The following is a 27,701-nucleotide window of genomic DNA, read 5'->3' on the forward strand; positions in this document are numbered from 1 at the left end:
GCTCGCCGACGGGTCTGTTATGAAAGTCCTCCCCATAGCATCGTAGCTCGGGAGGCATCGAAAAGCCAATACCTTATCCTACTAACCCAAAAAAATAATAATCACGTGATGCTTGAAGGAGATGCTGTGGATTCAACGGTCTCAAGCGGTATCAACAAGTATATAGCGAAAAACTGTGTGCTTGATGAGTCTGCAACTTCAACTATCGGACTAACATTCCTCCCTTTCGTTGAACTGCAGGCTTCTTGGGAGGGCGCCGGTATTGACTAATAAAGTAGGGATCTTCAGAGGTTAAACAGTGAACGGATGGTTGGCTCCCACTGATCATTTTTGATTCATTGTTTAACTTCAGCTGATCTGTCAATAACGGAGTAGCAGCTCATTGGCAGTCAACCATGCTCATGCTCATGCTCAAAAATGTATGAAAAAAAAACCTGATCATTTGATGCCCACATTGCAATAACAATATATTTTTGATTTCTTTAGAGAAAAAAATGCATTTTTAAACTACAGGAAAAATACGTATTTTTGTGAAAATTTTCATAAAATTATAATTTTAATGGATAGCTGACATCATCCTGATTCCAAAACACTATAGGGTAGGGTAGTCATCAATGAGACACTTTTGGTTTTCAACTTTCAACGATTTTACTAATTTTTTCATCAGCATGTTTTAATGAGCTTTTAGTTGCATTATCATTATTTTAATGTGTTCTAACATTGACAAAAATATGAGATCGATCCGACATCTACAGCCAGAGTTATTCAACTGTCTCATTGTAGACGCACTTGGCAGGAACAATGAGACAGGTGGGGAACAATGAGGCACTCTACGAAAATCAACATTTTTCTAGCAAAACATCATGTTTTTGTATTGTTCCATTGCAGGTGACTTGCCTTGAACATTTTAGAGCAATTTTGCCAACATGAAACTTTTAATAACAAAAGTTACACTAAAAAGTATTTCAATTTTGTAAAATCCATATATTAATACCAAATAACTTTGTATTTTTGGTTTAATGAAGTTTAAACTCTATAAATATGCCAAAAATCACTTTTAATTCATGTTTTGAAAGATTTCCATCGATTTTGAAAAGTTTATTGATGAAAAATCAAAGTGTCTCATTGTTACCCATGGGCTGAAATGAGTGGGGAACAATGAGGCAGCCCTGGATTCTGAGTTTATTCTAAATGTTGGCCAAATCTAATGAAAGGACATTGTAGCCCAACTTAATCCCTTTAGAACGTCGAAAGAAATTTTAAGAAATATTAGTTTTGGTGTAAATGGCAGCCTACGAGCGAAAAAGTATTTTTTGTCCATAATTTACTTTTACACCCCAGAATCAAACATTTATGAATTACTTTTCAAGGGAGCGTCCATAACCAAAGCCACTAATATGGCAGACGTGTATCCAGTAGACACACCTTTCCCCCAAATATAAGCCTGATTGGTTGAAACTACGACTTGTGAGAGCCATTTTATCATTGTTCCCCGTGTCTCATTGATGACTACTCTACCCTAATATATTTATGTTTGCATGATTTTTCATACGATTATGGCCAATGTCTCCCATATAGCCAGAATCCCATAAGCTCTGTGCCTCGGTTATGCACGCCTTGGTTTTGCATCCTCCATAAGCGGTGCTAAACCGAAGCATGTCTGTATGTCAGAAAAAAGCTTTAATTTTACCTCTCATAATGTGTAAATTTACATCTGGCAGACGCTAGGAAAAATTATCTGTAATCCCAAAAAAATATCGAACCAGCGATAGTTATATCTAGCTTACTAAGTCCGCGCCCCAACCCGCACGGCCATCTCGCCGCTGTGAAAACTTAACGATCAATGCCAATTTAGCTCTATGTGTTCCGTACATTGTATACGGGTCATTCCATCTCAACTGTGCACGAAAAAGTGCAAATTTGGAAATAACCCTCTCCGATCCTTCTCAAATTTGTCAGAGCTGTTGATACTATCAAAACATGCAAGAATCCCGAATTTTATCCAAATCGGACCACCTCCTCCATTTTTGTACCTCCCCAAAAAATCGACTTTTTGGCGATTTTTGACCAAACCTCCTAGTTTTAAACGACGATAACTCAGGAACCACAAATCTTAGAGGGTCGGTCTTAGACTCAATTTTGAAGGAAATTGGACGTAAAATCCATTTCCGTGATCAAAATTTTGATTAATTTATTTTTTCTACCTGGATTGCGCAATTAAAAACTTCAAACGGCCGTATCTCAAAACACCCCAACTTATTTTTTTTATTTGACCTCACCATTGTGTTCCCCGGCCAAGATTACATGAGAATCACTTATCGTCAGAAATAAATATGTTTCGTTCCAGAGATATCGAATTTTAAAGTTTTGTGTTTTCGAGATTACCTACATCAGCTTCATTCGCCGCATCTGCTAGAAGCACACAGGCGGGCTGATCAATAACTGCTTCCTGGTCATTTATTGAAATAATATTTCATCATAAATAATCTTTACCAAATTGGGCAAAAATTAACTGTATAGCACTTTAGGAAACTGGAGTTTAATCTGCAAAAAAAAATGAATGAAGTGAATTTCTGTGCTAACCCACAGGACAGAGCAACAACGACACACAGTAAAGGGCAGAATTGGATTCCGACGGAGCGAGCAGTAAAATGCAATTAATCATGTTAGTAACACTGAACATTAAGTGCACGATACATTATTAAGTAAAAAATATGAATTAAAATGAATAAATTTGTTGATACGTTGTACTCTAGTTAAGGACGATCACAAAGAGTAGGAAAAGGATTTCTGGAAAGCATAAAACTGAAAAATGTAAGAAAATCACAAAGTTTTTTCTATCCGTTATCGTTATCTTTGAAATTTCAAAATTATTTGTTTGCAATTCCGTCGTGAAATTACTTACTTCCCCTGTCATTCTTGAACGACGAAATAGCCTACTTTTCTGTACCAAAAATAACAGAATGGAATAGCAACATTTTTCAAAATAAATGCTGAAAAGTTCTACTTTTCAGCACTCAAATGGGTGCTGAAAAGTTGAACTTTTCAGCACTTGTTTTGAAAAGTAACTCTTTTCAACATTTTTTTTGATTTAACCGATTTATTGAAAAAATACATGAAAATTTGACATAAAATTTCACTCAGTGTGTGTTTTTTGGAATTGTTGTATAGAACTCGTTGTAAAACTTGATTTTTTCAGCACTCTTCGTATTTATCCAACTCGGTGAACCTCGTTGGATAAATGTACGACTCGTGCTGAAAAAATCCTCTTTTTGCAACTTGTTGCATAAACTACTATTACAGCATTTTTTTCCAGTTTCTATAATTTTTCCTTTAGTACTTTTATAAGATTACAAGCTAAACCCGACAAACTTCGTCTTGTATTTTTTTTCGTTTTTTGGCGCTTTTAGCTTGTTTGCTCAGCCTCCTGTGATCAAAATTTGATTTTACCAGGGCTGTGGAGTCGGAGTCGGAGTCGGAGCCGGAGTCGGAGCCGGAGTCGGTGGAGTCGGGTCTTTTTGGGGACCTGGAGTCGGAGTCGGAGTCGTCAAAACTCGAACAGCTGGAGTCGGAGTCGGAGCTGGAGTCGCCTAAATTTTATGAGCTGGAGTCGGAGTCGGAGTCGGAGCCGAAGATTTCTGATAACCCGGAGTCGGAGTCGGAGCCGGAGTTATCTGAAATTCAACAAAAAATATGTTTTTTTATTGTTCAGTATTTCCCATATATTTACTTAATTTACACCGTCTGACATGGGGCGTCGTAATTTTCAGCTAGCCGTCATAGCATACTAAGGACAATGCGTATATTTGAAGGGTGAATCGTTGATTCTGGAGACACCGGACGTCGACCCAACGCGCACCTTGGAGACAGAATGGACAACCCTAATTCCTTCTGGAATGTGTTCATTGGACCATCCCCTACACACCTGTCTTTATTCCGAGTGAATCCATGTTGTCCCCAGACCTGTAGGAACGATTGTACGAAAAGCATAAAAATCCCATAGTAATTTACATGTAAACTTTGAACCGCTGGGGACAGGCCAATTCTCAACCAAATGGGCTGATATTTAACATGAGAGTCCCTATTGGTATCCTCTACTAGGGGAACCTCGGTTTGCTTTATTCTGAGAACTTTTTTGTTTGAATGAAACACCCTAATATTAATGTTCCCTTTCAATTCAAATTTGACCAAATTTCACCCAGTTATTTCTGAAAAAAGTACACACAAAGTCATCTTTTACCCCGATAGCGAATGTCTTAGAGGTTTTAATTTAAATCATTTTTTAGGAAAAAAATTACGAGGTACATAAAAGATTATAAATATTAATCACTGTTTTTGCAGATCGAAAAAGAGTCACTGACAGTTTAACTTTTGTAACAAATAGTCAACGATAATAACAATCTCTTACTTGGAACTCAACATGCGCATTTTGTTTATAACTGAGTACAAGAAAATCAAAGTGTTGCATTTAAAATAATTTAAACTAACAAAAAATGTCAAAAGAAGTTGCAACAAATTTGAAATAATCATTGATTGTTGATGTTGATGTTGATTTTAGGTAAACTATTTTGATATCGTTGCAAATTATCGTTGAACAAATCTCAAGAATTCAGTACAAAAATCATTGCAAATCAATGTACCTTAAAAAATGAAAAATTTGTGACCTAGAAAATATTTTACTTGTGGATATTTGTTTTTTATTATATTTTAAGTTTTTTCATATATTTTGATGGAGGCGCAAGATCATCCATAAAGCTTCGTTTTAGGTGAAGATTCACGAAGTATCGTGCACCTCCTTTTTAAAGTATATAAAATTTTAAAATTAAAATAAATTAAAAATTTCCAGGTTAAAAAAATTTCCATGTCACAGAAATTTGAAAAGGACATCTTAAGCGTCCTTTCCACGAAGAAATTGTTTAGACACATTGATTTGCAATAATAATCTCCTTCAGCCATGGCATGATGTCCATGTACGTCTTTAAAAAAAACGAAAAAAAGTTTCGTTTAAAATTGTCATTTAAAAACAAAGTGCCTGTCACTGTGCTTCTTACAAATGTCAGCCTGAAAGTGAGCAAATTGAATTTTAATGTTCAATAGATCATTAAGGCCAGATTTCTTTTAGTTATTCATTCAAAAATAACAATTTAATATTTAAATTTACTAGCTTTGAAAAAAATATTTTCAAATTTGAGGTCAAGCAAGTAAATCCAAATTTACTTACAAAACTGTTCTTCTCAAAATGCCTCTAAAACTAAAGATATTTTTTGATTTCTGTTTCCATTACGTATAAAACTTGTAACCTAGAAACTTTTTTCCGTTTATTTACTTTACTTTACTTTTACTTAACATATTTTTCTCGAGAAAAACATGACGCTTAGAGAGTATTTAATAAATCCTATTTATCAATCTTTTAAAAATAATAACTTACTTTTGAAACATTTAAAAACATGTGGAGTTGGAGTCGGAGTCAGAGCCAACCATTTGTTGAAAGCTGGAGTCGGAGTCGGAGTCGGCTAGAGTTGGTAGGCCGGAGTCGGAGTCGGAGTCGGGGCCAACCATTTGTTCAAAGCCGGAGCTGGAGTCGGAGTCGGAGTCAGCTCATCTGAGAAAGCCGGAGTCGGAGTCGGAGTCGGAGTCGTTTGAAATATGACCCGACTCCGCAGCCCTGGATTTTACGCTGCTTTTCCCATACAATCTGCAGATTTTCCGGAATCGGTCCCAGACTGGTCAAAGTTGTAACTTTTTGGAGTAAGAACCTTCCTTGGACTCCGTATTGAACTGATTCGCGTTCGAACAAAACCGTCGAAATTGTTTATAAATATAGGAGAAGATAGATTTAGATTTTTTCGACTCTGTTCTGATTATGAAAGCCACGCCCTCACAGCGTTTAAAAAAAACTACCCAAAAATATTAACAACAACCTCACTTCCGGTATCATCCCGGCGACGGCCGGGAATCGCGCATGGAATCCCCGAATCCGGCTGACCTGGTTTGTGTGCGAGTTTTTGTTTGTCGTATCCGTCATCCGCTCAAATTTCCGCCGGCTCCTGGAATGCCCAAAACTGGACAGAAGCAAGAAAAACAATATGTCCGCGTCCAAATTGAGCCCCAGAGAGCCGGCGGAAAGTATAAAATTGCGCGCAAACTTTTGAAGCAAAAAAAGATTGCTCTGCGTAAAAATGTGTGTTTTTTGGGGGCGGGCGAAAGGCATTTGAGCATGCCATGTCGGAGGGGACGGTTATTGTTCAAGCGAATGTGACATTTTTTTGCGAGGGGAAGTGGGGGAGGATTTGTCGAACAATAGAATATGATTTTGTTTAAGTGCAATGTTGAATGCAATCTTGAATACAAAACAAACTATGCTTGTTTTGTATGTGGAATGCTGCAAAGCATAACTTTAGGCGCTTGAAAGGGGATTCATCCCACTTTAAGGTGGCTTTAACATGGAGCAGCAACAATGCTGCCACACTGTTGCTTGTGCGCTTGTTTGGAAAGGACATCCTCTCTAGGATATGTGTCCAGAAAAGGGGTGGAAGCCAGCGTAGAAATGCCATCCGTCAGAGTGCTTCTGACAAATGAAATTCGCCGGAAGTTTATTTCTGCATAATATTACATTCCAACCAAACGAGGAAGTACCTACTATTCGCCCAAGATGTATGCAAATTCCGCGGAAATTAATTATCTCTTGTAACAGAAATTGGAAATGTTTTAAAATAAATTAAAAAACTTTGCAAATACGCTGGCAAACCACCAGACACATTACACCAATTGCTGCTGCCACTAGGAATTAAAAAAAAAGAGAGAAACGATACTTGTGGCAGCTCAACGACCGTGAAAATTCCATAAATTTCAGTTCGCTACATGGAAAATATGCAAGAAAGGCACTTTTTTCCCACGACGAGCAAACCGCTTTTCCCGGAAAAGCTGCTTTGCTATTCAAATAGGGAAAAAAACGCACCAAACTGGCATATCACATCTTCCCCGAAGTGATGATCTTTGCTTCTTTTCGACGGAGTTTCGCAAAGCGAAACTTCAAGTGAACAGGGAAGATTACTTATCCTCAGGGAGAGGGAAAAATACCGAACCTAAGTCGATTCGAGAATTGGGATTCGATTTTTCGAACAAAAACTTGTTCCAAGCAAGCAAGTAAAAAAAAAAAAGGTAAAGTACTTTTCTCTAGCCAAGTGGAAAATCGATCTTCCAGAAGCGATTTGTGCTGGTTACACGTGAGGGAAAGAACGAGAGCTGCTTAATTAAAAATCAAACATCATCAGCAAGGCACATTTGCTCGAACACACACAGTTGGTTCTATAAGGTTGCGCTCGTTTGTGTCCTTTGCTTATGGAAACGATTCCAAACGTCCCTGTTGATGCTTTCTTGCCGCCGCCAGTTGTTCTACTGTTCTGTTTTGCATCGTATACTTAATAATTTAAGAACAGCTGCGTACTCGTTGCTAGATGGGCTAGGGGAGGGGGGTTAGCAGTGGGGTTAAAGGAGTGAATTTTAAGGTTTCTTTCATCAGACATATTTTTTTCATTTTTATTTATTAAAACTTTCAAATTGTAATTTCAAAATTTTTAAATGTTATAATAGGCCTCTTCCAAAAGTTAGTCCTGAATTAAAAAATGATGATATTTCTTCGGTAAAAAATCTGAAAATTTCACATTCGTTTCATTTTTGTTACATTGAAAAGCGGATCAAATAGCTGAGATATCGGCCTTTGAAAGTTGAGTACAATTTGAGTGATAACTAGGCTTAGTGATTTTTCACGCTCGAAAATTGCAAATATCACGGAGACTTCAATTTCAAAACACTAAATTTCACGGAACTTTAAAAACGTTTAAATAACTCTGAAAATCCTATGGACCAGTTCTCTAGGATTTCGGTCATTCGATTTTTTTTGTATTTTTTAATCCGACTGAAATTTTTTTGGTGCCTTCGGTATGCCCAAAGAAGCCATTTTGCATCATTAGTTTGTCCATATAATTTTCCATACAAATTTGGCAGCTGTCCATACAAAAATGATGTATGAAAATTCAAAAATCTGTATCTTTTGAAGGAATTTTTTTTATCGATTTGGTGTCTTCGGCAAAGTTGTAGGTATGGATACGGACTACACTGAAAAAAAAATACACGGTAAAAAAAATTTGATGATTTTTTTATTTAATTTTTTGTCACTAAAACTTGATTTACAAAAAAACACTATTTTTATTTTTTTTTATTTTTTGATATGTTTCAGAGGACATAAAATGCCAACTTTTCAGAAATTTCCAGGTTGTGCAAAAAATCATTGACCGAGTTATGAATTTTTTAATCAATACTGATTTTTTCAAAAAATCGAAATTTTGGTCGTGAAAATTTTTCAATTTCATTTTTCGATGTAAAATCAAATTTGCAATAAAAAAGTACTTTAGTGAAATTTTGATAAAGTGCACCGTTTTCAAGGTAAAGCCATATTTAAGTGACTTTTTTAAAAATAGTCGCAGTTTTTCATTTTTCAAAATTAGTGCACATGTTTGCCCAGATTTGAAAAAAATATTTTTGAAAGGCTGAGAAAATTCTCTATATTTTGCTTTTTCGGACTTTGTTGATACGACCCTTAGTTGCATAGATATTGCAATGCAAAGGTTTGAAAACAGGAAAATTGATGTTTTCTAAGTTTCACCCAAACAACCCACCATTTTCTAATGTCGATATCTCAGCAACTATAGGTTCGTATCAACAAAGTCCGAAAAAGCAAAATATAGAGAATTTTCTCAGCTTTTCAAAAATATTTTTTTCAAATCTGGGCAAACATGTGCACTAATTTTAAAAATGAAAAACTGCGACTATTTTCAAAAAAGTCACTTAAATATGGCTTTAACTTGAAAACGGTGCACTTTATCAAAATTTCACTAAAGTACTTTTTTATTGCAAATTTGATTTTACATCGAAAAATGAAATTGAAAAATTTTTACGACCAAAATTTCAATTTTTTGAAAAAATCAGTATTGATTAAAAAATTCATAACTCGGTCAATGATTTTTTGCACAACCTGGAAATTTCTGAAAAGTTGGCATTTTATGTCCTCTAAAACATATAAAAAAATAAAAAAAAATAAAAATAGTGTTTTTTTGTAAATCAAGTTTTAGTGACAAAAAGTTAAATAAAAAAATCACCAAATTTTTTTTACCGTGTATTATTTTTTTTCAGTATAGTCCGTATCCATACCTACAACTTTGCCGAAGACACCAAATCGATCAAAAAATTCCTTCAAAAGATACAGATTTTTGAATTTTCATACATCATTTTTGTATGGACAGCATCCAAATTTGTATGGAAAATTATACTGACAAACTAATTATGCAAAATGGCTTCTTTGGGCATACCGAAGGCGCCAAGAAAGTTTCAGTCGGATTAAAAAATACAAAAATTAAAATTTAAGAAAAAAGACCGATTTCGTAAAGAATTGCTCCAATATCATGTTAATTTTCACTGTTTTCACCAAGAATATATTTTTGAAATAGTTAAGTAAGTATTTTTTGGTATGCTCTCATACAAAAAAAAATCTCAAATCATCTTATTTTTCGAAAAAAAAAAACTAAAATTTTCATAATTTGTAATATTTGATACAGAGCGAAATTTTATTTGCTTTTTCACTTTTTTATAGGTTTCTTGTGAAATACACCAATTTTTACAAAATATCGTTTTTTTTTCGAAAATAGTCAAATTTTCAAAATTTGCATATGGGTATCAAACGAAGCGAAATTTGCATGCTTTTCACAATTACCTTGTTTTTGTTTTTGTATGCTTTTTCACTTTTATTAGGCCGATGCAAATATTTAAAAAAGTTTTTGCCCCTCGGCCCTGGCCGTGGTCAAGATGGGGGGGGGGGGGGGGGGCAAAAAAATATAAAAATATAAAAATTTAAATAACAAGCCATAGTCTTCACATTTATATGAAAAAAGTGTTTTAAAATGCATTTTACACTAGTTCAGTTGTTTTGCAATCATTAGTTTTCAAAAAATCTAAGATCTGATTAAAAAAAAGATTGTATCGAAAAAAAAAGATTTTGCATCGAAAATTTTCAAAAAATCTTAAGATTTTTTAATAAACCCAAACATGCTAAAAATGATTTTAAACGCAGGAGAAAAAAAAAAAACGAAACTATTGGCACTACGCCCCCCGGGGCATGGCCTTCCTCTAACGTGGGATTTCTGCTCCAGCGCCTCTGACGAGACAGGAGAAACCGGGACCGACGTTTTACTTCACCATCCGATAGAAGCTCAGTGGATAAGGCGGGAATCGAACCCGCGTCTCATAGCATCATCGGGATCGGCAGCCGAAGCCGCTACCCCTGCGCCACGAGACCCACCTAAACGCAGGAGAATGTGTTTTAATTTGATTTCAGCTGGTTGCACTTGAATTTTCATTGAAATTTAGAAGTTTATTGTAAAATTTTTTTTTTGCCCCCTGATTTTTCGGGCCAATTTTGAAGGGGTGGGGGGGGGGGTTGACAAAAACTTTTAAAAATATTTGTACCAGCCTTATAGGTTTCTTGTAAAATACCTAAATTTTCACAAAATAGTATTTTTTTTTTGAAAATATTGTATTTTTTGAAAATGTTTTAATTTTCATAAATTGCAATATGAGGATCAAACAGAGCGAAAAAATACTGTAATTTTTCGAAAATACTTAAATTTTCATAATTTGCAAACAGAGCGAAATTTTGTATGCTTTTTCACTTTCATTAGAGGTTTTTTTTATAATATACAAATTTCACAAAATACAATTTTTTTGGAAAATAAACAAATTTACATAATTTGCAGTATGGGTATCAGATGATTCAAATGGTGAAGTTTTGCATGTAATTTCACCGTTTTAGAGTTTTGGAATCAAATACTCAAATATTCACAAAACACCTTTTTTCCATTACAGGACATTTTAAAAAAGCGCTAGGCATGCCAAAATTTGCAGCGAATTTTATTAAATTTACGTTTTGTTTTGCAGATTTTGTTAAAATCTGATTCTTAAAATGGGTAAACAATAATAATCTTTACAATCAGACTTTGGTAAAGTTGTCTCGAAATGTTACCAAAATTGGTAAATAAATAAATAACGTGTGCAGGCTTGGTCTAGAAAGGAGTTTCAACCCATGCAAAATATTCGACTGTGTATTTCTATCCTAATTTTGTAGTAAATAAACTTTTTGTTAAACATTATACTTGCATTACTAAGTAACATAGGTATTTTGTGGTTTTAATTATGCAAAGTTTTTCTGCGTGATATGCATATAATTGACCATTTCCCCCTATGTAAGAATTTTGCATCTGCAGTCAGTAAGGCACAGATGTAGTAGCAGCAGCTAACCAGCCAAACCAAACAGCTCAGCTTAGAGCTCATTTATTTAAGTTCATTTGTGCACACGGGGTCCTACTATTGCTACTCTAGAACGCTGATGCTCTGCTCTGGCTTCTGGTCCACAGATGCAAAATAATGATCCATTTGCATTTGTATTTATGTACGAAGTGGGGTGAGGTGGGGGGGGGACTCTTTAGATTATGGTTTACAGCTTTTCCCTTTTGCACCATATGAAAATTGCATCGTGTGCTGATTCTTGTTTTCTTTTTTTTCTCGCCCTCTCTCCATTTTCATTTGCTCCCCTGGATGTATGCAACATTTACGACCGTCCCTTGCAGATGTGGCCAGGAGACGCGCGTCATCCCGCGCATCCTGCAGCTGCGCTCGCACTGGATGAAGTCGGAGAAGGAGTCGGTGCGGCTGGTCGAGGCCGGCATCACGAAGGAGGTGCTCAACAGTGCGATCGCGCAGTTCTGTCTGGAGATCATCGCCAAGCATGGGGATCCGGCGCCGCGGCTCTGCAACAAAGATCCGCTCACGCTCAAGATGGGCTCGTACGTGATCGAGCTGTTTCCGGAGGTGAGTCGATTGTAATGTGAAGGCGGTTTCATTTGCTGAATTGTGATGGGGTTTTTCAGGCCAAGTTCCTGTTCATGGTGCGGGATGGGCGAGCCACCGTGCACTCGATCATCTCGCGCAAGGTCACCATCACCGGGTTCGACCTGTCCAACTACCGGCAGTGCATGACCAAGTGGAACCAGGCGATCCAAACGATGCACGATCAGTGCAAGGAGATCGGCAAGGATCGCTGCATGATGGTGTACTACGAGCAGCTGGTGCTCCATCCGGAGGAGTGGATGCGGAAGATCCTGCAGTTCCTGGACATCCCGTGGAACGACTCTGTGCTGCACCACGAAGAGTTTATCAACAAGGAGAACGGTGTGGCGTTGTCCAAGTAGGGTTCTTTTGGAGTTGAAACAAAAAAACTTGCTTTAAATGTCATTTTTTTTTTAGGGTGGAACGCTCCTCTGACCAGGTGATAAAGCCGGTCAACCTGGAGGCGATGTCCAAGTGGGTCGGCCACATCCCGGAGGACGTCGTGCGGGACATGGCGGACGTGGCGCCGATGCTGTCCGTGCTCGGGTACGACCCGTACGCGAACCCGCCCGACTACGGCAAGCCGGACACGTACGTGCAGGAGAATACGTACAAGGTAGGTGCGGCCCCGTAAAAGTGCGGAAATTTCTTCAAAACTGTGTCGATTTAGAATGTTCGTCAACAAAATGCGTCGTTTTCACGTTTAAATCTGTCAAAACTGTCAAAATCAACCTTTGGAAACAGAAACTTAATCAAGAAGAATCCCAAACAATCGCAGCAACCCGTGCATTGGAAACGAACCCCACCCGTCGCTCAGTCAAGACACACGCGTGAAATATTTCACCAACTTGAAATGTTTCCCCTCCCCTGCAGGTTCGCGCCAACCCGCAGATGTGGGAGCACAAGGTCAATCAGCTACTTAATCGGGACGGAAACCCACCGAATCGGGACGGCAACGGCAACAACAACAATAACAACAACAACAACAACGAGGACGAGGACGACTATGGCAATAATAAGGAACGTAAAACGTGATATTAGAGAATTTAGCTTTTTATTCCTGAAAGGACGGGGGGCGAAAGTTGAACCGGAACCGGAAACACAAAACACAAAAGTGGTGAATTTTCATCATTTTTTAACAATTCGATAGGCAAGTACATATTGAGGGAGGGAGTCCAAAAAAGAAAAAAAAACAAGTCGTGTTGTTTTAAAGCACAAATTCGTATAGTAAAATGAAAGGAACTTAAAGAAACTTAATGAAAACGGAAGCAAGCTTGCTGGCTGGCTGGCTGCTGGAGCGGAAGAAGAAGAAGTTGATCAAATCAAATGCCTGCGCTGTGTTGTTTAGTAGAAGTGAAACCGTGAGAATAAAAGAGAGCTTCGATTTTTTTCGCTGTAAGTAACGTTCACCGTGTAATAATCGTGTAAGAATCGAATATTGTCACTGCTGAAAAGAAAGATGGCGGAGCTACTAGGTTAAGTTAGAGGGAAAGGGGTGAGGGGACCAATTATCGACCGGAAACGAATAACAAATTATTTTCACTTTTTTTTTAATAGTGCAGGAGTTCCAACAGGAGTCATTTTTCATTTATCAGTTGAGAAATAATGGAAGAAAAATTACACCAATCAGTTTTGACAGCACATATCGGTTTGACATCTGTCAAAACAAATTAAATTTTTGTCAAACATTTTACCGACATTCTAATATTTGTTCAATCGCAGAGTCTTCTGTCTTTTGCCATTTTAACGCCATTACAAATAATTTTCATAGTTTATGTTGTCCCTCTTTTTGGAATCAGTCCGAGAATCCGATTTTAAATTGAAAAATAAAAATAAAATTTCATCCTTTCAAGTTGAAGAAAACTCGTCTGACAGCAACAACATTTTCTTGTCAAACAATGTTGCTCTGATCAAAGTGCGCGTTCATCGCAAAATTTCAGTAAAGAGGCCCGTTGGAAAATTCAATCTAGACTTTTGAGCTTAATCCACCTATAACTAAGCCAGATTTGCTCAGATCGCTTCGCGATGTTGTACAAAGTTGATCATCATAGAAAAATCTATAAACACAACTGGCATGGAATTTTATTTGGTTCAATATTTGATTTTCAGGATTTTTTAAGGTGTTTCTAACGCAGTTTAATTTGAGATTTTTTTTTCCCAAATTAAAAATTTGCTAATAGCATTTTTCGCTATTTTGTCTAAGAGTCTGAAAACATAAGGCCGAAAGGAAGATAGGTCAAATTTAACCCTCTACTGCCCAAGTTGTTTTTTTTTCGAAAATTTTATTTTTTGCGTGTTGAGGAAGCCATTTTGAGCAATCTTTGTTTACAAAAAAACTCTATTCCTCTTGTTTAATGTAGTATTTTAATTTGCATTTGTTTTGTTTGGTTAATCTTTGCTTTCGGTAGTATTTGGCCTAGAATGGCAACATTATTTTTTTAAATTGTAAAAAAATGTGTAGAGGCATAGCTAAAATTACTTCAAATATAGGAAATGTGACCAATAAATACAGCCAAAGTTGACCCCTTAAAAATTACATTCTAAAAAACATTGGCAAATTCACATAAAACAAGCTCCAACCCTACATTTTTTTTTAAATTTTGAGAGTTCTTTAAAGATTTTAAAGATCAAAAATTACTTGAAAAATTGATTTTGGCGATTTTTTAGATCGAAGCCCGTCTACAGGCGGGGATGGGTTGTAGAGGGTTAACAAGAGGAGAGGGTCGAATGCTTAAGGGTCGAAAAACATGCGGTCGAAAGAATGATAGGTCGAAATTGAACAATTTATTAATTGGACAAACGATCGAGAGGAAAAAGGTCTAGTGGACAAATTGTCGAATGCCAAAGGGTCGAAAATCATAAGGTCGAAATTGAACAACTTATTGATTGGACAAAAGATCGAGAAGACAACAGGTTGAGAGGACAAAAGGTCGAATGTCGAAGGGTCGAAAACATAAGTTCGAAAGGACGATGGGTCGAAATTGAACAATTTATTGATTGGATAAAAGGTTGAAAGGTCAAAAGGTCGAGTGGACAAATGACCGAATGCCGAAGGGTCGAAAAACATAAGATTGAAAGGTCGATAGGTCGAAATTGAGCAACTTATTGATTGAACAATAGGTAATAGGTTATAAAGACAAAAGGTCGAGAAGATCAAAGGTCGAAACCCTATGGTTTGAAAAATATCTGGTAGAATGGACGATAGGTCGAAATTGAACAACTTATTAATTCGACAAAAGGTCGAGTGGACAAAAGGACGAAAAACATAAGGTCGAAATTGATTAACTTGTTAATTGGACTAAAAATCGAAATAAAAAAAAAGTCGAATGCCTTAGGGTTGAAAAATATACAGTATGTAAAAAAAGTATTTACACCCCTTGAGCACTATGCACATTTTGTGATAAAACATGTAAAAAATTTAAAGTTTGACAGGAACCTAGTACTACGTTTTGTTCAGAAACTCATGCCAAACATTTTGCTATAAACAGCTCATGAAAAGATGATTTCTATAAAAAGTTATATAACAAATACTATTACGAAAATAAAAAAGGTGCAAAAAAAGTTTGTACACCTTTCGAAAAATTAACATAAATAATGTTATTTGTTGACAAATCACCATAAATCCAGTCTCCCAACTCCAAATAGGCATCCTTGACTGATTAAAAAAATAATTTGGATTGAATATAAAGTTTACTAACTACTTAGTATAAAAGTTTATATAACTCTGGAAATTCTATATAAAACTTATCTAAACTTAATTTTGCAAACTTTTAATTCAACTAAATGTCAATATATTACCATAGAATTGCTAAATAAACATTTTGGAGTGGGTATAACACCGTTTTGGGGGTATTTGTATCGATAGAATAGATTTTTCGTTGGAATTTCGTACCAACCCGGAATTACGTCGTCGGAAAATCCGCCGGCATCCGAACCGGTCCACAATTCTTAAGTCAACCTATGTGGCATCGGAAAGGGCATAAAATTTCCGATCTTTTGATACCCATACATCTAGGTTTTCTATAAAACCCACGATTTTAAATACCTGGGCAAAAAGTAAGTTTGTTCCACGAGAACAAAAATTACGAAATTCCATACATTTTTGGCAGATTGCTCAAACAAAACCATAACAACGTTTTTACCTAGGTATTTAAAATCGTGGGTTTTATAGAAAACCTAGATGTATGGGTATCAAAAGATCGGAAATTTTATGCCCTTTCCGATTCCACATAGGTTGACTTGTGAATCGTGGACCGGTTCGGATGCCGGCGGATTTTCCTACGACGTAATTTCGGGTTGGTACGAAATTCCAACGAAAAATCTATTCTATCGATACAAATACCCCCAAAACGGTGTTATACCCACTCCAAAATGTTTATTTAGCAATTCTATGGTAATATATTGACATTTAGTTGAATTAAAAGTTTGCAAAATTAAGTTTAGATAAGTTTTATATAGAATTTCCAGAGTTATATAAACTTTTATACTAAGTAGTTAGTAAACTTTATATTCAATCCAAATTATTTTTTTAATCAGTCAAGGATGCCTATTTGAAGTTGGGAGACTGGATTTATGGTGATTTGTCAACAAAAAACATTATTTATGTTAATTTTTCGAAAGGTGTACAAACTTTTTTTGCACCTTTTTTAGTTTCGTAATAGTATTTGTTATATAAATTTTTTTAGAAATCATCTTTTCATGAGCTTTTTGTAGCAAAATGTCTGGCATGAGTTTCTGAACAAAACGTAGTACTAGGTTTCTGTCAACATTAAATTGTTTAGATGTTTTGTCACAATATGTGCATAGTGCCCAAGGGGTGTAAATACTTTTTTTACATACTGTAAGGTCGAAATTGAACAACTTATTGATGGACAAAAGTTCGAATGTAGGTGACCAATAAATCGATATAGATATTTCTTTTTTGTATTTTTTTGTGTTTTAAAATTATTCAAGTATTACAAATAATTCAACATATTTTGCTGAATTTTCAGTCATTTGAACTATTATTTTTCGCTTCCGAATATTTTTATGAGTTTTTTCACTCTTTCATACATGACGGTAAGCTTGTTGCTGCAACAGCATAGGGATGTCACAAATACAGATTTATCTGTATTTTACAGATTTTTTAGGTGATTAGGTCATTCATACTTTGTATATGCCGAAATACAGATTTTAGGAAAAACCACGCAGATTTACAGATATCCCAGGATTTTAATTAAAATTAAATAATTTAAGTTTTTAATTTGTTTTCAATGTCTGAATGAGCCCAGACTTAAAATGTCAGGTTTCTTGGAATTTTAACGCATTAAAAAACGATTTATAATATTTTTTTGTCGAAAAATTGCTCGAAAATGTCAATACAGATTTCCAGATACATTAGGTGATACAGAATCTGTATATGCAGTAATACAGATTTTAAGAGAAACATACAGTTGTACATAGTTATTTCCCCGAGTTTTGATTAAAATTAAATAATATTTATTTTTTTATAATTTTAAAGGGCTCAATGGGCCCAGATGTAAAATTTTAGGTTGAATGGCATTTAAACGCATTAAAAAAGATTTACAATATTTTTTTGTTGAAAAATTGCTCGAAAATGTCAATACAGATTCCAGATACAGATTTTTGTACACCTGATACAGATTTTTGACCATTTTTTATTTTTCACCAGGATTTAAATAAATAGGTTTTCGATCAATTGAGTTTTGAATTTTTATCTTAAAAAATGTGTTTCATTCATGTTTTTCAAAGGAAATAAATTTTGATATTTTAATTCGATAATAGGTCCCCTCCCCCTTTCAAAAACAAAACAAAAACATTTCGCAGTAGATACAAATAAAGGGCGCCGACGCTGCTGCCGCCACGCGTATTTGGCGAGAACTAGGAGGGAAGAAGCTCGCTCACACTTTTTAAACCAATACAGAGACAGAAGAAAATGAAGCCGAATCAGAAGAAGACAGGAATGAAGAAAAAAAACTATTATTTTATACACAATTAGCAAATATCGAAACAAACAAATCAGAGCAGAGAAGAGAAAAGAAGTTAAAAATCGCAAAGTGACTGTGTAAATAGTTGTATGTATATTAATTAAACCAATGTGGATCGCAGGGCCGCGAAGAGAAGGTGAGAACGCGAAGGTCGCCAGAATCGAAAAAGAAAAATCACACAAAGCCGTTTTAAATGTGAATAAAACAATTAATAAAAACAAACAAACAAACCAATTATTAAATGGGGCACATTTTCGCTTCTTCAATGTTGAAACAATCAAAAGTCTGGTGTGTTTTATTTTTGTTGTCCTTCGAACAATTTCCGCACTTTTCTTTATTATTCACAGCATTTAACAAATTGTGGTCCTTTCGAACGAGAATATACACTTGTTTGTTGCACGACTGCCGTTGCTGCTGCTGCTTCTAGTAATTGTTTGATTGATGAGTTTTTTTTTGCTAAAATATCTTCAATATACTTGTTTTAATTGTTTTCGTAAAGGTACAGCTGGGGTTGGTTAACAATTTTGTAGAACGCGTTAAAACACACATATTTATCGAGTAATAGCGATATACAAAGTGACGTCGAAAAAACACTTTCGGTAACTCTACCAAATAATTATTGTCTTTTTTGGTTATCAGATTTCTCTTTGTTTTTCGAATAACGTTCATACTCATTTAAAATGCTGCCAATCTACTTTATTGTTTTGTTTTGTAACGACCAATTTGAAACACACAAAAAATAACAGCTGCACATAGAAAGTTACAATTGCGTGTGAGGACTTATTTATTTTTTCTTTTTTAAACCTAGCGTGGTAAAAACATGCAATTAAATTGCTTCTACTACCTTGGCAAATACGATATCATCGTTTGAAGCTTCAAAGCGGGATATGCTAAATATGTGTGTGTGAGTGTGATTCTATCAGCAGTCCTCTCTTATTCCAAAATCTCGTTTTTAATCATCTTCTTCTTTCACTACAATCGGATAATACGCGCGTGTGTGTTTGTGTGTTTGCTTTTCGCCTAACAAAAATTTAAACTCAAAAAGTGTGTTTAAAAAAATCACGACAATTTACTTGTACTCTTGCAAGAACTTTTCGTGGAACGAGCGGAACTTGCCGAGCATCTCCTTCAGCTTGGCCGGCTGGGGCAGGATCGTGGTGCGGAAGTGGTACGTGCCCGGGCGCTGCCCAAAGCCGGAACCGGGGACGATGCAGATGCCTGCGAAGAGAGTGAAAGTGTGCTTTTGAGTTATTTCCGTTGATTTAATTTAATTCGATTTTCAGTTGAAAAAGCTGTGCACTCAAACCGCGATGGTTTGACACCAACTGTTGTCAAACGAACGGAGTCACTTTTTAGTTTGACACCCCTTTTACACGGAGTTCACACATACTAACAAACGTTTGTTTTGATAGTGTGCGTAAGCGCCGTGTAAAAAGTGACAGTTCAACGGGGTACAAACTAAAAAAGTGTCAAACGAAAAAGTGACCAAACACCGGGGGTTGAGTGTAATTAAACGTCAAATTTCTGATATGACAACATTAGAGGCTCGATGGAAATAGATGCTCTTCCCCTATATCATTTTCTCAACACCATGACAGCCGTTCAATGCCAGCCACTCCCATCTCCACCGCACACCAGGGGAAAAGGATAGACAACTTGATGCTCCACTTTTTTAAGAGGACAAGGGAAATTCTCCAATTCTACCCCTAAATAAATTTCTAGTGAAGCTGTATGACTTCAACAATGCTTCCATCATTTATTTTTATTTAAATTCAGGTGTTTTTTGGACATTTTCGTCATTATAATATCAACTAACAGAAAATGACAATTTTCCTACAGTTTGGTTCAAAAAAGATTAATATTTATAGAACTCAACAAAATTTAAAAAAAGCATAACAATTTTATTTTAGAGCTTTTCATTGCATTTTTCATGCCAAAAGAAACATTAAAAATTGTTTCGGCCGCTGCTAATATTTTTTTTAATATACTTTGTAAGGGGTGACATAATCTTTGAAAAATGTATGAATTACGCCTTAAATTTGATTTTTAAACCAACTGCAAATAATGAAAAATCGTTGTGAAAATACTTTCCTAACAAATATTCCTCCATTTTCATCAAAATTTCTATAAATTTTTGTCCCTCGCTCAGATTTGTTTTCCGAATGTCTTTAGTTAAAATTGAACATTTTGTAACACATTTCCAAAAATGTTTGATTTAAATTATGACAAAATTTACATTTTCACTCATATATAAAACGCTTTAGCTACTTAAATTGAAAATATTTTGAACAAATTATTTGTTTCGCATAATCGGGATCAACATATTCAAAAATCATTAAGGAGGCGTAAGACTATGACAAAACAAAAACAAACTCGCACTTTATGGCAGTTTGCCTGCTTTGTTTGTTTGCAGAATCGTTATCCTGTATATATTTTGTCTTATTTTCGCGTTTGCCGCAAATAAGTTTGCGAGTTTTGCAAACTGTCAAACACGAAAATGTGCGAGTTTGTTTGTTTGGCATAGTTTAATACCTCTTTTGGTTTTATGCCAGCAAAAAAATATTACAAAAAAAGTTACAACCTTCATTTAAAAAAATCACTTTGCGTACAGTGAATTTTCAAGCTAATTTGGTATCTATAGATTTTTTAAGATATTTATAGGACTATTCAGTAGAATGGGCATACAGAAAAGTGCCATTTTTACAATTTGTTTAGACTACGAAAAAACATAATTGGAACCTTATTTTAACTCTAAAAAGAAGTTATTACCTTTATTATTTTGAGTGAATATAATTCAATTTTCATTTAAAAACATTATTTAAAAATCATACGATCGGAAAAAAAATTTCAGGCGAAAACCTCAATAAAATTACAAAGTGAGCTCAATGTTAAACAGTACAGGCAAAACTACAGACTAGCAGGTAACACTCGTTGGCCACCAACGGCGCCCGCCGTGTCAGTTTGTAGATCTCGGGGGAAATGGGGCAGAAATGTTGAATTTTTGCTAAAAGGGTAGCCAGCATAATTAGTGTCACAAACTGCTTTACCCCTTTTTTCCATTTTTCAACTGTTGAAAATAATTTGCAAAATTTCAATGAATTTTAGGAAACAAAAAATTCTTGAGACCTCAATTTTTCGAATCTGTGGTCACACTATTAAAAATTTGTGAAAACATTAAAAAGCTAAAAGGCAAAAATTAGAAAATAAATCGGCTTAATCCAAAGACTTTTTTTGTTTCTTTATTTTAACTTAGTTTTTCTTATCTAGCCTAAACCTTTAAAGTTGAAATTACTGGTGTAAATGTTTTGAAAACAAGCGCCTCCATGAATTAGCACCTATTAAAAAAAATCGTTGGACGAAAATTCAAGAGCGAAATCTTGCACAATGTCATGAACACATTCATAAATAAATTCATGTACATATTTATGAACAAATTTTTGAGCAAAATCAAGAAAAAAAATCATGAACAAATTACTGATCAAATTTATTAGCAAATTTATGAACAAAATTAAGAACAAATTCATGTACAAATTCATGAACAAATTCTTGCACAAATTCATGCACATATTTATGAAGAGAATCATGCAAAAAATCATTTATAAATTAATGAATAAATTAATGAACAAATTTATGAACGAAGTCAAGAATAAATTTAGGAACAAAATCAAGAACAAATTCATGATCAAACTCATGAACAAATTACTGATCAAATTTATAAGCAAAATTATCAACAAAATTAAGTTCAAATTCATGAACAATTTCATGAATAAATTAATGAACATTTTCATAAACAAAATCATACACATGAACACATTCATGATTAAATTCATGAACAAATTCATGAACAAAATAAAGAACAATTTCATGAACAAATTGAAGCACAAATTCATGAACAAATTTATAAATAAAATCAAGAGCAAAATCATGCAAAAATTGATGAATGAATGAATGAACAAATTTATGAACGAAGTCAAGAACAAATTTTAGGAACAAAATCAAGAGCAAATTCTTGAACAAAATCAAGAAAAAAAATCATGAACAAACTCAAGTTCAAATTTATGAGCAAAATTATGAACAAAATCAAGAACAAATTCATGTACAAATTCATGAACAAATTCTTGCACAAATTCATGCACATATTAATAAAGAGAATCATGCAAAAATTCATGAATAAATTAATGAATAAATTAATGAACAAATTAATCAACAAATTTATGAACCAAGTCAAGAAAAAATTTAGGAACAAAACCAAGAACAAATTCATGAACAAACTCATGAACGAATTACTGATCAAATTTATAAGCAAAATCATAAACAAAATTAAGTACAAATTCATGAACAATTACATAAACATTTTCATAAACAAAATCATACACATGAACACATTCATGAATAAATTCATGAACAAATTTATGAACAAAATAAAGAACAATTTCATGAACAAATTGATGCACAAATTCATGGACAAATTTATAAATAAAATCAAGAACAAAATCATGCAAAAATTGATGAATAAATGAATGAACAAATTTATGAACGAAGTCAGGAACAAATTTTAGAAACAAATGAATAAATGAATGAACAAATTAAGAAACAAAATCAAGAACAAATTCATGAACAATATCATGAACAAATTACTGATCAAATTTATAAGCAAAATTATGAACAAAATTAAGATCAAATTCATGTACAAATTCATGAATAAATTAATGAACATTTTCATAAACAAAATCATACTCATGAACACATTCATGAACAAATTTAACAAACAAAATCATGAACAACTTCATGAACAAATTGATGTACAAATTCATGAACAAATTTATAAATAAAATCATGCAAAAAATCATGAATAAACAAATTTATAAACGAAGTCAAGAACACATTTTAGAAACAAAATCAAGAGCAAATTCAGGAACAAAACCAAGAACAAATTCATGAACAATCTCATGAACAAAGTACTGATCAAATTTATAAGCAAAATTATGAACAAAATTAAGAACAACTTCATGTACAAATTCATGAATAAATTAAAGAACATTTTCATAAACAAAAACATACTCATGAACACATTCATGATTAAATTCATGAACAAATTCATGAACAAAATAAAGAACAATTTCATGAACAAATTGATGCACAAATTCATGAACAAATTTATAAATAAAATCAAGAGCAAAATCATGCAAAAATTGTTGAATAAATGAATGAACAAATTTATGAACGAAGTCAAGAACAAATTTTAGGAACAAAATCAAGAGCAAATTTAGGAACAAAACCAAGAACAAATTCATGAACAATCTCATGAACAAAGTACTGATCAAATTTATAAGCAAAATTATGAACAAAATTAAGAACAAATTCATGTAAAAATTCATGTACTAATTCATGAATAAATTAAAGAACATTTTCATAAACAAAATCATACTCATGAACACATTCATGAGTAAATTGGGTACTAAAGCCCTAAGTAAATTTTTATGTACAACGGTAAAAAACACGATTAAAAACCATTTCTGACCACTTTTTTTTCATGTTAATGCTATTTTTTTTTTTGACAAGACAACATTTTTTCGACGGATCAACTATGGTCCCCTTGGAACGAGCTGTCAAGAAGGAGCTTTTCTGTCAAGAAGGACCGCGAGGTAAATTTTTCAAAATTGATTTAAAAATCCATTTTAAACTCTTTGTGGTCGTACAAAGGGTCATTGTACTCAGAAAAATAAGCTTTATCGCTGTAAACAATTATATCAGCAATCTAAGCTTCATTTTAGGACCCAATTCATGAACAATTTTAACAAATAAAATCATGAACAAATTGATGCACAAATTCATGAACAAATGTAAGAACAAAATCAAGAACAATTTCATGAACAAATTCATGCACAAATTTATAAACAAAATCAAGAACAAATTAAAGAAAATTATGAACAAATTAAGAACAAATTCATGTACAAATTCATGAACAAATTCATGCACAAATTCATGGAAATATTAATGAACAGAATTATGCAAAAAATCATCAATAAATTAATGATCAAATTTATGAACAAAGTCAAGAACAAATTTAGGAACACAATCAAGAACAAATTCAGTAACAAAATTAAGAACAAATTCATGAACAAACTCATGAACAAATTGCTGATCAAATTTATAAGCAAAATTATGAATAAAATTAAGTACAGATTCATGAAAAATTTCATGAATAAATTCATGAACATTTTCATAAACAAAATCATTCACATGAACACATTCATGAATAAATTCTTGAACACACTTTAAGAAACACAATTAAGAACAATTTCATGAACAAATTCATGCACAAATTCATGAATAAATCTATTAACAAAATCAAGAACAATGTCATGAACAAATGTATGCACTAATTCATGAATAAATTTATGAAAAAAATTATGAACGAAGTAAAGAACAAATTCAGAAACGAATTTATGAACAAATTCATCAAGAAATACATGTATAAATTAAATTGTGTTGACTAAAATGACTTTAGGAAGCTTTATTTTCACGGAACATTATTTGAAATCATCATTAAATGATAAATCAACAACTATTTTTTTTGACAATCGAAATGCTGTGCTGTGTAATGATTGGAGTTTGCCTAAAACAATAAAAAAAAAACAAAAATTGAACCTCACAAAATGAAAAGTCAGTTTTTCTTAAAACAAAATTTGCTCAAAATGGCCATTGGTTGAAAAAATTACAAAAGTAATTAAAAAAAACTCACCGGTCTGCTCCAACAGCTGGAATGCATAGAAAACGTCCGGCGCCTGGCCGGCCTTCTTGGCCGCCTCGATCGCCTTCGCCGGCAGCCGGATCTGGGGAAAGGCGTACATCGCGCCCTGCACCGGGTTGCACGAGAAGCCCTCGATCGAGTTGAACGTCTCGGCGACCATTTCGGCGCGCACCTTCAGCGACTCCAGCACGGCCGTCTTCTCCTTCATGAACAGCTCGTACGAGGGTTCACCCTTGCGGGGCGGATGCACCACCACGTCCATACAGGCCTGGCCGATTGTGGTGGGGCAGAGCTGGGCCGAGATGCACTTGAGGAGCATGGCTTTCACGTCCGGGCAGAGGTTGACGATTTCGGCGTATCCGCCGCGGATTCCGCACTCGCCCATGTACCCTTTGGAGCAGGACATGAAGCTGCACAGTTCCATCGTGTTGTACGGGGCGCCCATCTCCATGAGGACCTTCTTGAACGAGTGGAACTGGGAGCCCTTCTCGTAGACGTTGTCCTGGTAGACCTCGTCGGCGAACAGGACGAGCTTTTCCTGGTGTGCGAATTTGATGATTTCCTGAATGTTCTCCTTGGACAGGACCTGGCCGGTCGGGTTGCCCGGGTTGATGACGACCAGTATCCGCGGGGCGCACTTCGTCTTGGCCTCCGCCAGCGATCGCTTCAACTCGGCAATGTCCAGTCCCCACTTGTTGGCCTCGTCCAGATAGTAGCCGCACTGTTCCATCTCAAACTCGGCGATCGTCGCCGAATACAGCGGATACTGCGGGATGGGGATCATCACGCCGGGCTTCTTTCCGTCGATCGGACACCGTAGCAGCGACATCAGCACCTTAATGCCACCGGAGGCACCCGCCGACAGGATAATGTTGGCCGGATCGGACGGGATGCCGCCGTCACGGTCCTGGATGTACTGGGCCACATGCTGCCGAATCACCTCGATACCGTTCGAGTCGGTGTACGAACCGACCGAACCGCCCTTGCAGCCCTTCAGGATGTCCCGCGCGCGTTGCTTCGCGTCCTCCGGGATTGATTTGTCGTCAAAGAGGGGCGGGTAGGACACTAGGCCGAGAACCTGTGGAAGCAGATAAGAGGGACACGCGTTAGTTGACTCAATTTTGTTTGCTTTGCCAGAGGGTAAATACGAGGGACGTTGCGAGATTTGATAAGAAAGACAAGTAAACAGTTTGTACGATAACACAATTGGATTGGGCTTATCATTGCTAAAATAAGACATTTGGATTTCTGCTAAATGTATACGAAAGCTGCTCAAATATTGCGAACGACATTTAAAAGATAATTGGAAGAATTGAATTTTTCTCGCTTAAATTAGCTTCAGGCCGCAGAAGAAAATTTCCCTCGAAGTGCGTGTCAAAATTCCATTTGCCGACTTTTCCGCTCATCACCAGTTTGAGTTGAAGATATTTCTCGCCGTGCCACGGTGGTAATTATCATTTCTTGCCTTATTCGCCCGGTCCACAAGTTAGCTACGTGATGCTGATGAGGTACGACGACACGATCAGGTGTGGGACGTGCGCTGAATATTGACAATACTGAGGGGAATCCAGCTGTTTTTTTTTTCCTCAACTGACAGACTACAATCGCTCATTCGTATGAAGTTAAAAAATTTAACTATATTTAGCGAATTTGATAAATGAGTGTTGCAATTACTGTAGAATTTCTAGAATCAACTCAAGTTTTAAAAACGCGATTCGCACAGAATCTAGAAACTCCACACCTTATGTAATCACGAACACGTAATACACAGTTAATACGGAAAAAGGAGGAAGCGAAAAATAATCCCCACAAATTGATTAAATCACGTGAGCCACCTCGTCGTCGTCAATCAGGCATGGTGAGATGTGGGGGGATAAGGGTGCGGTTCCAGGGCCAAAGTATCGATGTGGTTGCTTTTTCATCATATTGGGATGTTGTGATGAAGATGCTCCTGTTTGCAGAGCACATTATCTTGCCTGCGCAGTATTCGGTTTCAAGGTTCGAGTTAGAGTGAGTGCTCTAATTTGTTCTTGGAAGTGCTTTCAAATTTGTGGATTGTAACAGACGTTGAGAGATAATGTATTTCAAGGAGATTTTGAATTTAGAGATTGAATTGCTGTAACAGTTTCGGACTTGAATTTTGTTTTAGCTTGATTTCATCAATAAAATATGAATTCGAATTGAAATTTCATTAACATTCCAACGCCCAAAGCTCCAAAAAAGTTGGAACGGTAACTTCAACTCAATGGTTCTCGGGCTTAACTCAACCAATCAAACTTATTCTTCTTTCCAGTGATTTGTTAGGATGTCTAGATAATTCTAGAACTTTGCAGAACTTAATTTGATCAAATCTGTAATTTTTGCAATTAAAAACATCGTTCCAACTTTTTTTTTTCGCGTGTAAAAAAAAATTCGCCGAAAATTCCGCGGAGGCAGTCTTTTTGAAAAAGTTGGAACGATGTTTTCGGTCGCACAAACTACAGATTTGTACAAATTAAGTTCTGCAAAGTTCTAGAATCATCTAGACATCCTAACAAATCACTGGAAACAAGAATCGTCTTGATTGGTTGAGTTATGCCCGAGAACCAGCAAGTTGAAGTTGCCGTTCCACCTTTTTTGGGAGGCTTGGGCGTCCGTGTAAGTTGGACATGCGTTGGGCGTTCCAGTGTTAAGAACAAAAAGTCAAAATATGTAGATAGAACTGTTCATTGAATTGGTTCATACCATGGTTTCGATAGTTTTTTTTTTATAATTTGAACATTACTTAAACAAACAAGAATAATTTTGAACAAAACTTTTTTTTCGCTTCGATTTTTCTCCTTTCAAAAAAATTTTTTTCTTAGGTTTGTAATTTAGGATTAATTCCAGACTTGAACATATTTTCAAGATGTTTTAAAAAAATTAATACAATTTTGTTTTTAAAGAGGAGACTTAAACTTTGAAAAATATTTGCAAAGGCCTACTGCAACTCATTTTTATATTTCAATTTTCAAGAGCCTAAACAAGTTTTCAGTAGAAAAAAA

The 27,701-nt window shown here is 35.1% G+C and overlaps 2 protein-coding genes across 4 annotated transcripts in view; one reads left to right on the forward strand and one right to left on the reverse strand.

The window, feature by feature from the left end:
• LOC120430982 (protein-tyrosine sulfotransferase) overlaps positions 1-18,720 on the forward strand; it is an 80,101-nt gene extending 61,381 nt beyond the window's left edge. For 2 of the 3 annotated variants that reach the window (XM_039596131.2, XM_039596142.2), the window contains exons 3-6: positions 11,679-11,919; positions 11,979-12,295; positions 12,355-12,553; positions 12,811-18,720. In XM_039596131.2, the coding sequence (XP_039452065.1) occupies positions 11,679-11,919; positions 11,979-12,295; positions 12,355-12,553; positions 12,811-12,972 (919 nt within the window). In that variant the 3' untranslated portion in view covers positions 12,973-18,720. The remainder of the gene's footprint in view (positions 1-11,678; positions 11,920-11,978; positions 12,296-12,354; positions 12,554-12,810) is intronic. The other variant, XR_008211922.1, reaches the window with a different exon arrangement.
• LOC120430775 (alanine aminotransferase 1) overlaps positions 14,295-27,701 on the reverse strand; it is a 38,897-nt gene continuing 25,490 nt past the window's right edge. The window contains exons 4-5 of the mRNA XM_039595890.2: positions 24,670-25,756; positions 14,295-19,142 (exon numbers count right to left, since the gene is read on the reverse strand). Coding sequence (XP_039451824.1) covers positions 18,994-19,142; positions 24,670-25,756 — 1,236 coding nt within the window. The 3' untranslated portion in view covers positions 14,295-18,993. The remainder of the gene's footprint in view (positions 19,143-24,669; positions 25,757-27,701) is intronic.

Source organism: Culex pipiens, chromosome 1, assembly GCF_016801865.2.
Source record: "Culex pipiens pallens isolate TS chromosome 1, TS_CPP_V2, whole genome shotgun sequence".
Classification (NCBI taxonomy): domain Eukaryota; kingdom Metazoa; phylum Arthropoda; class Insecta; order Diptera; family Culicidae; genus Culex; species Culex pipiens.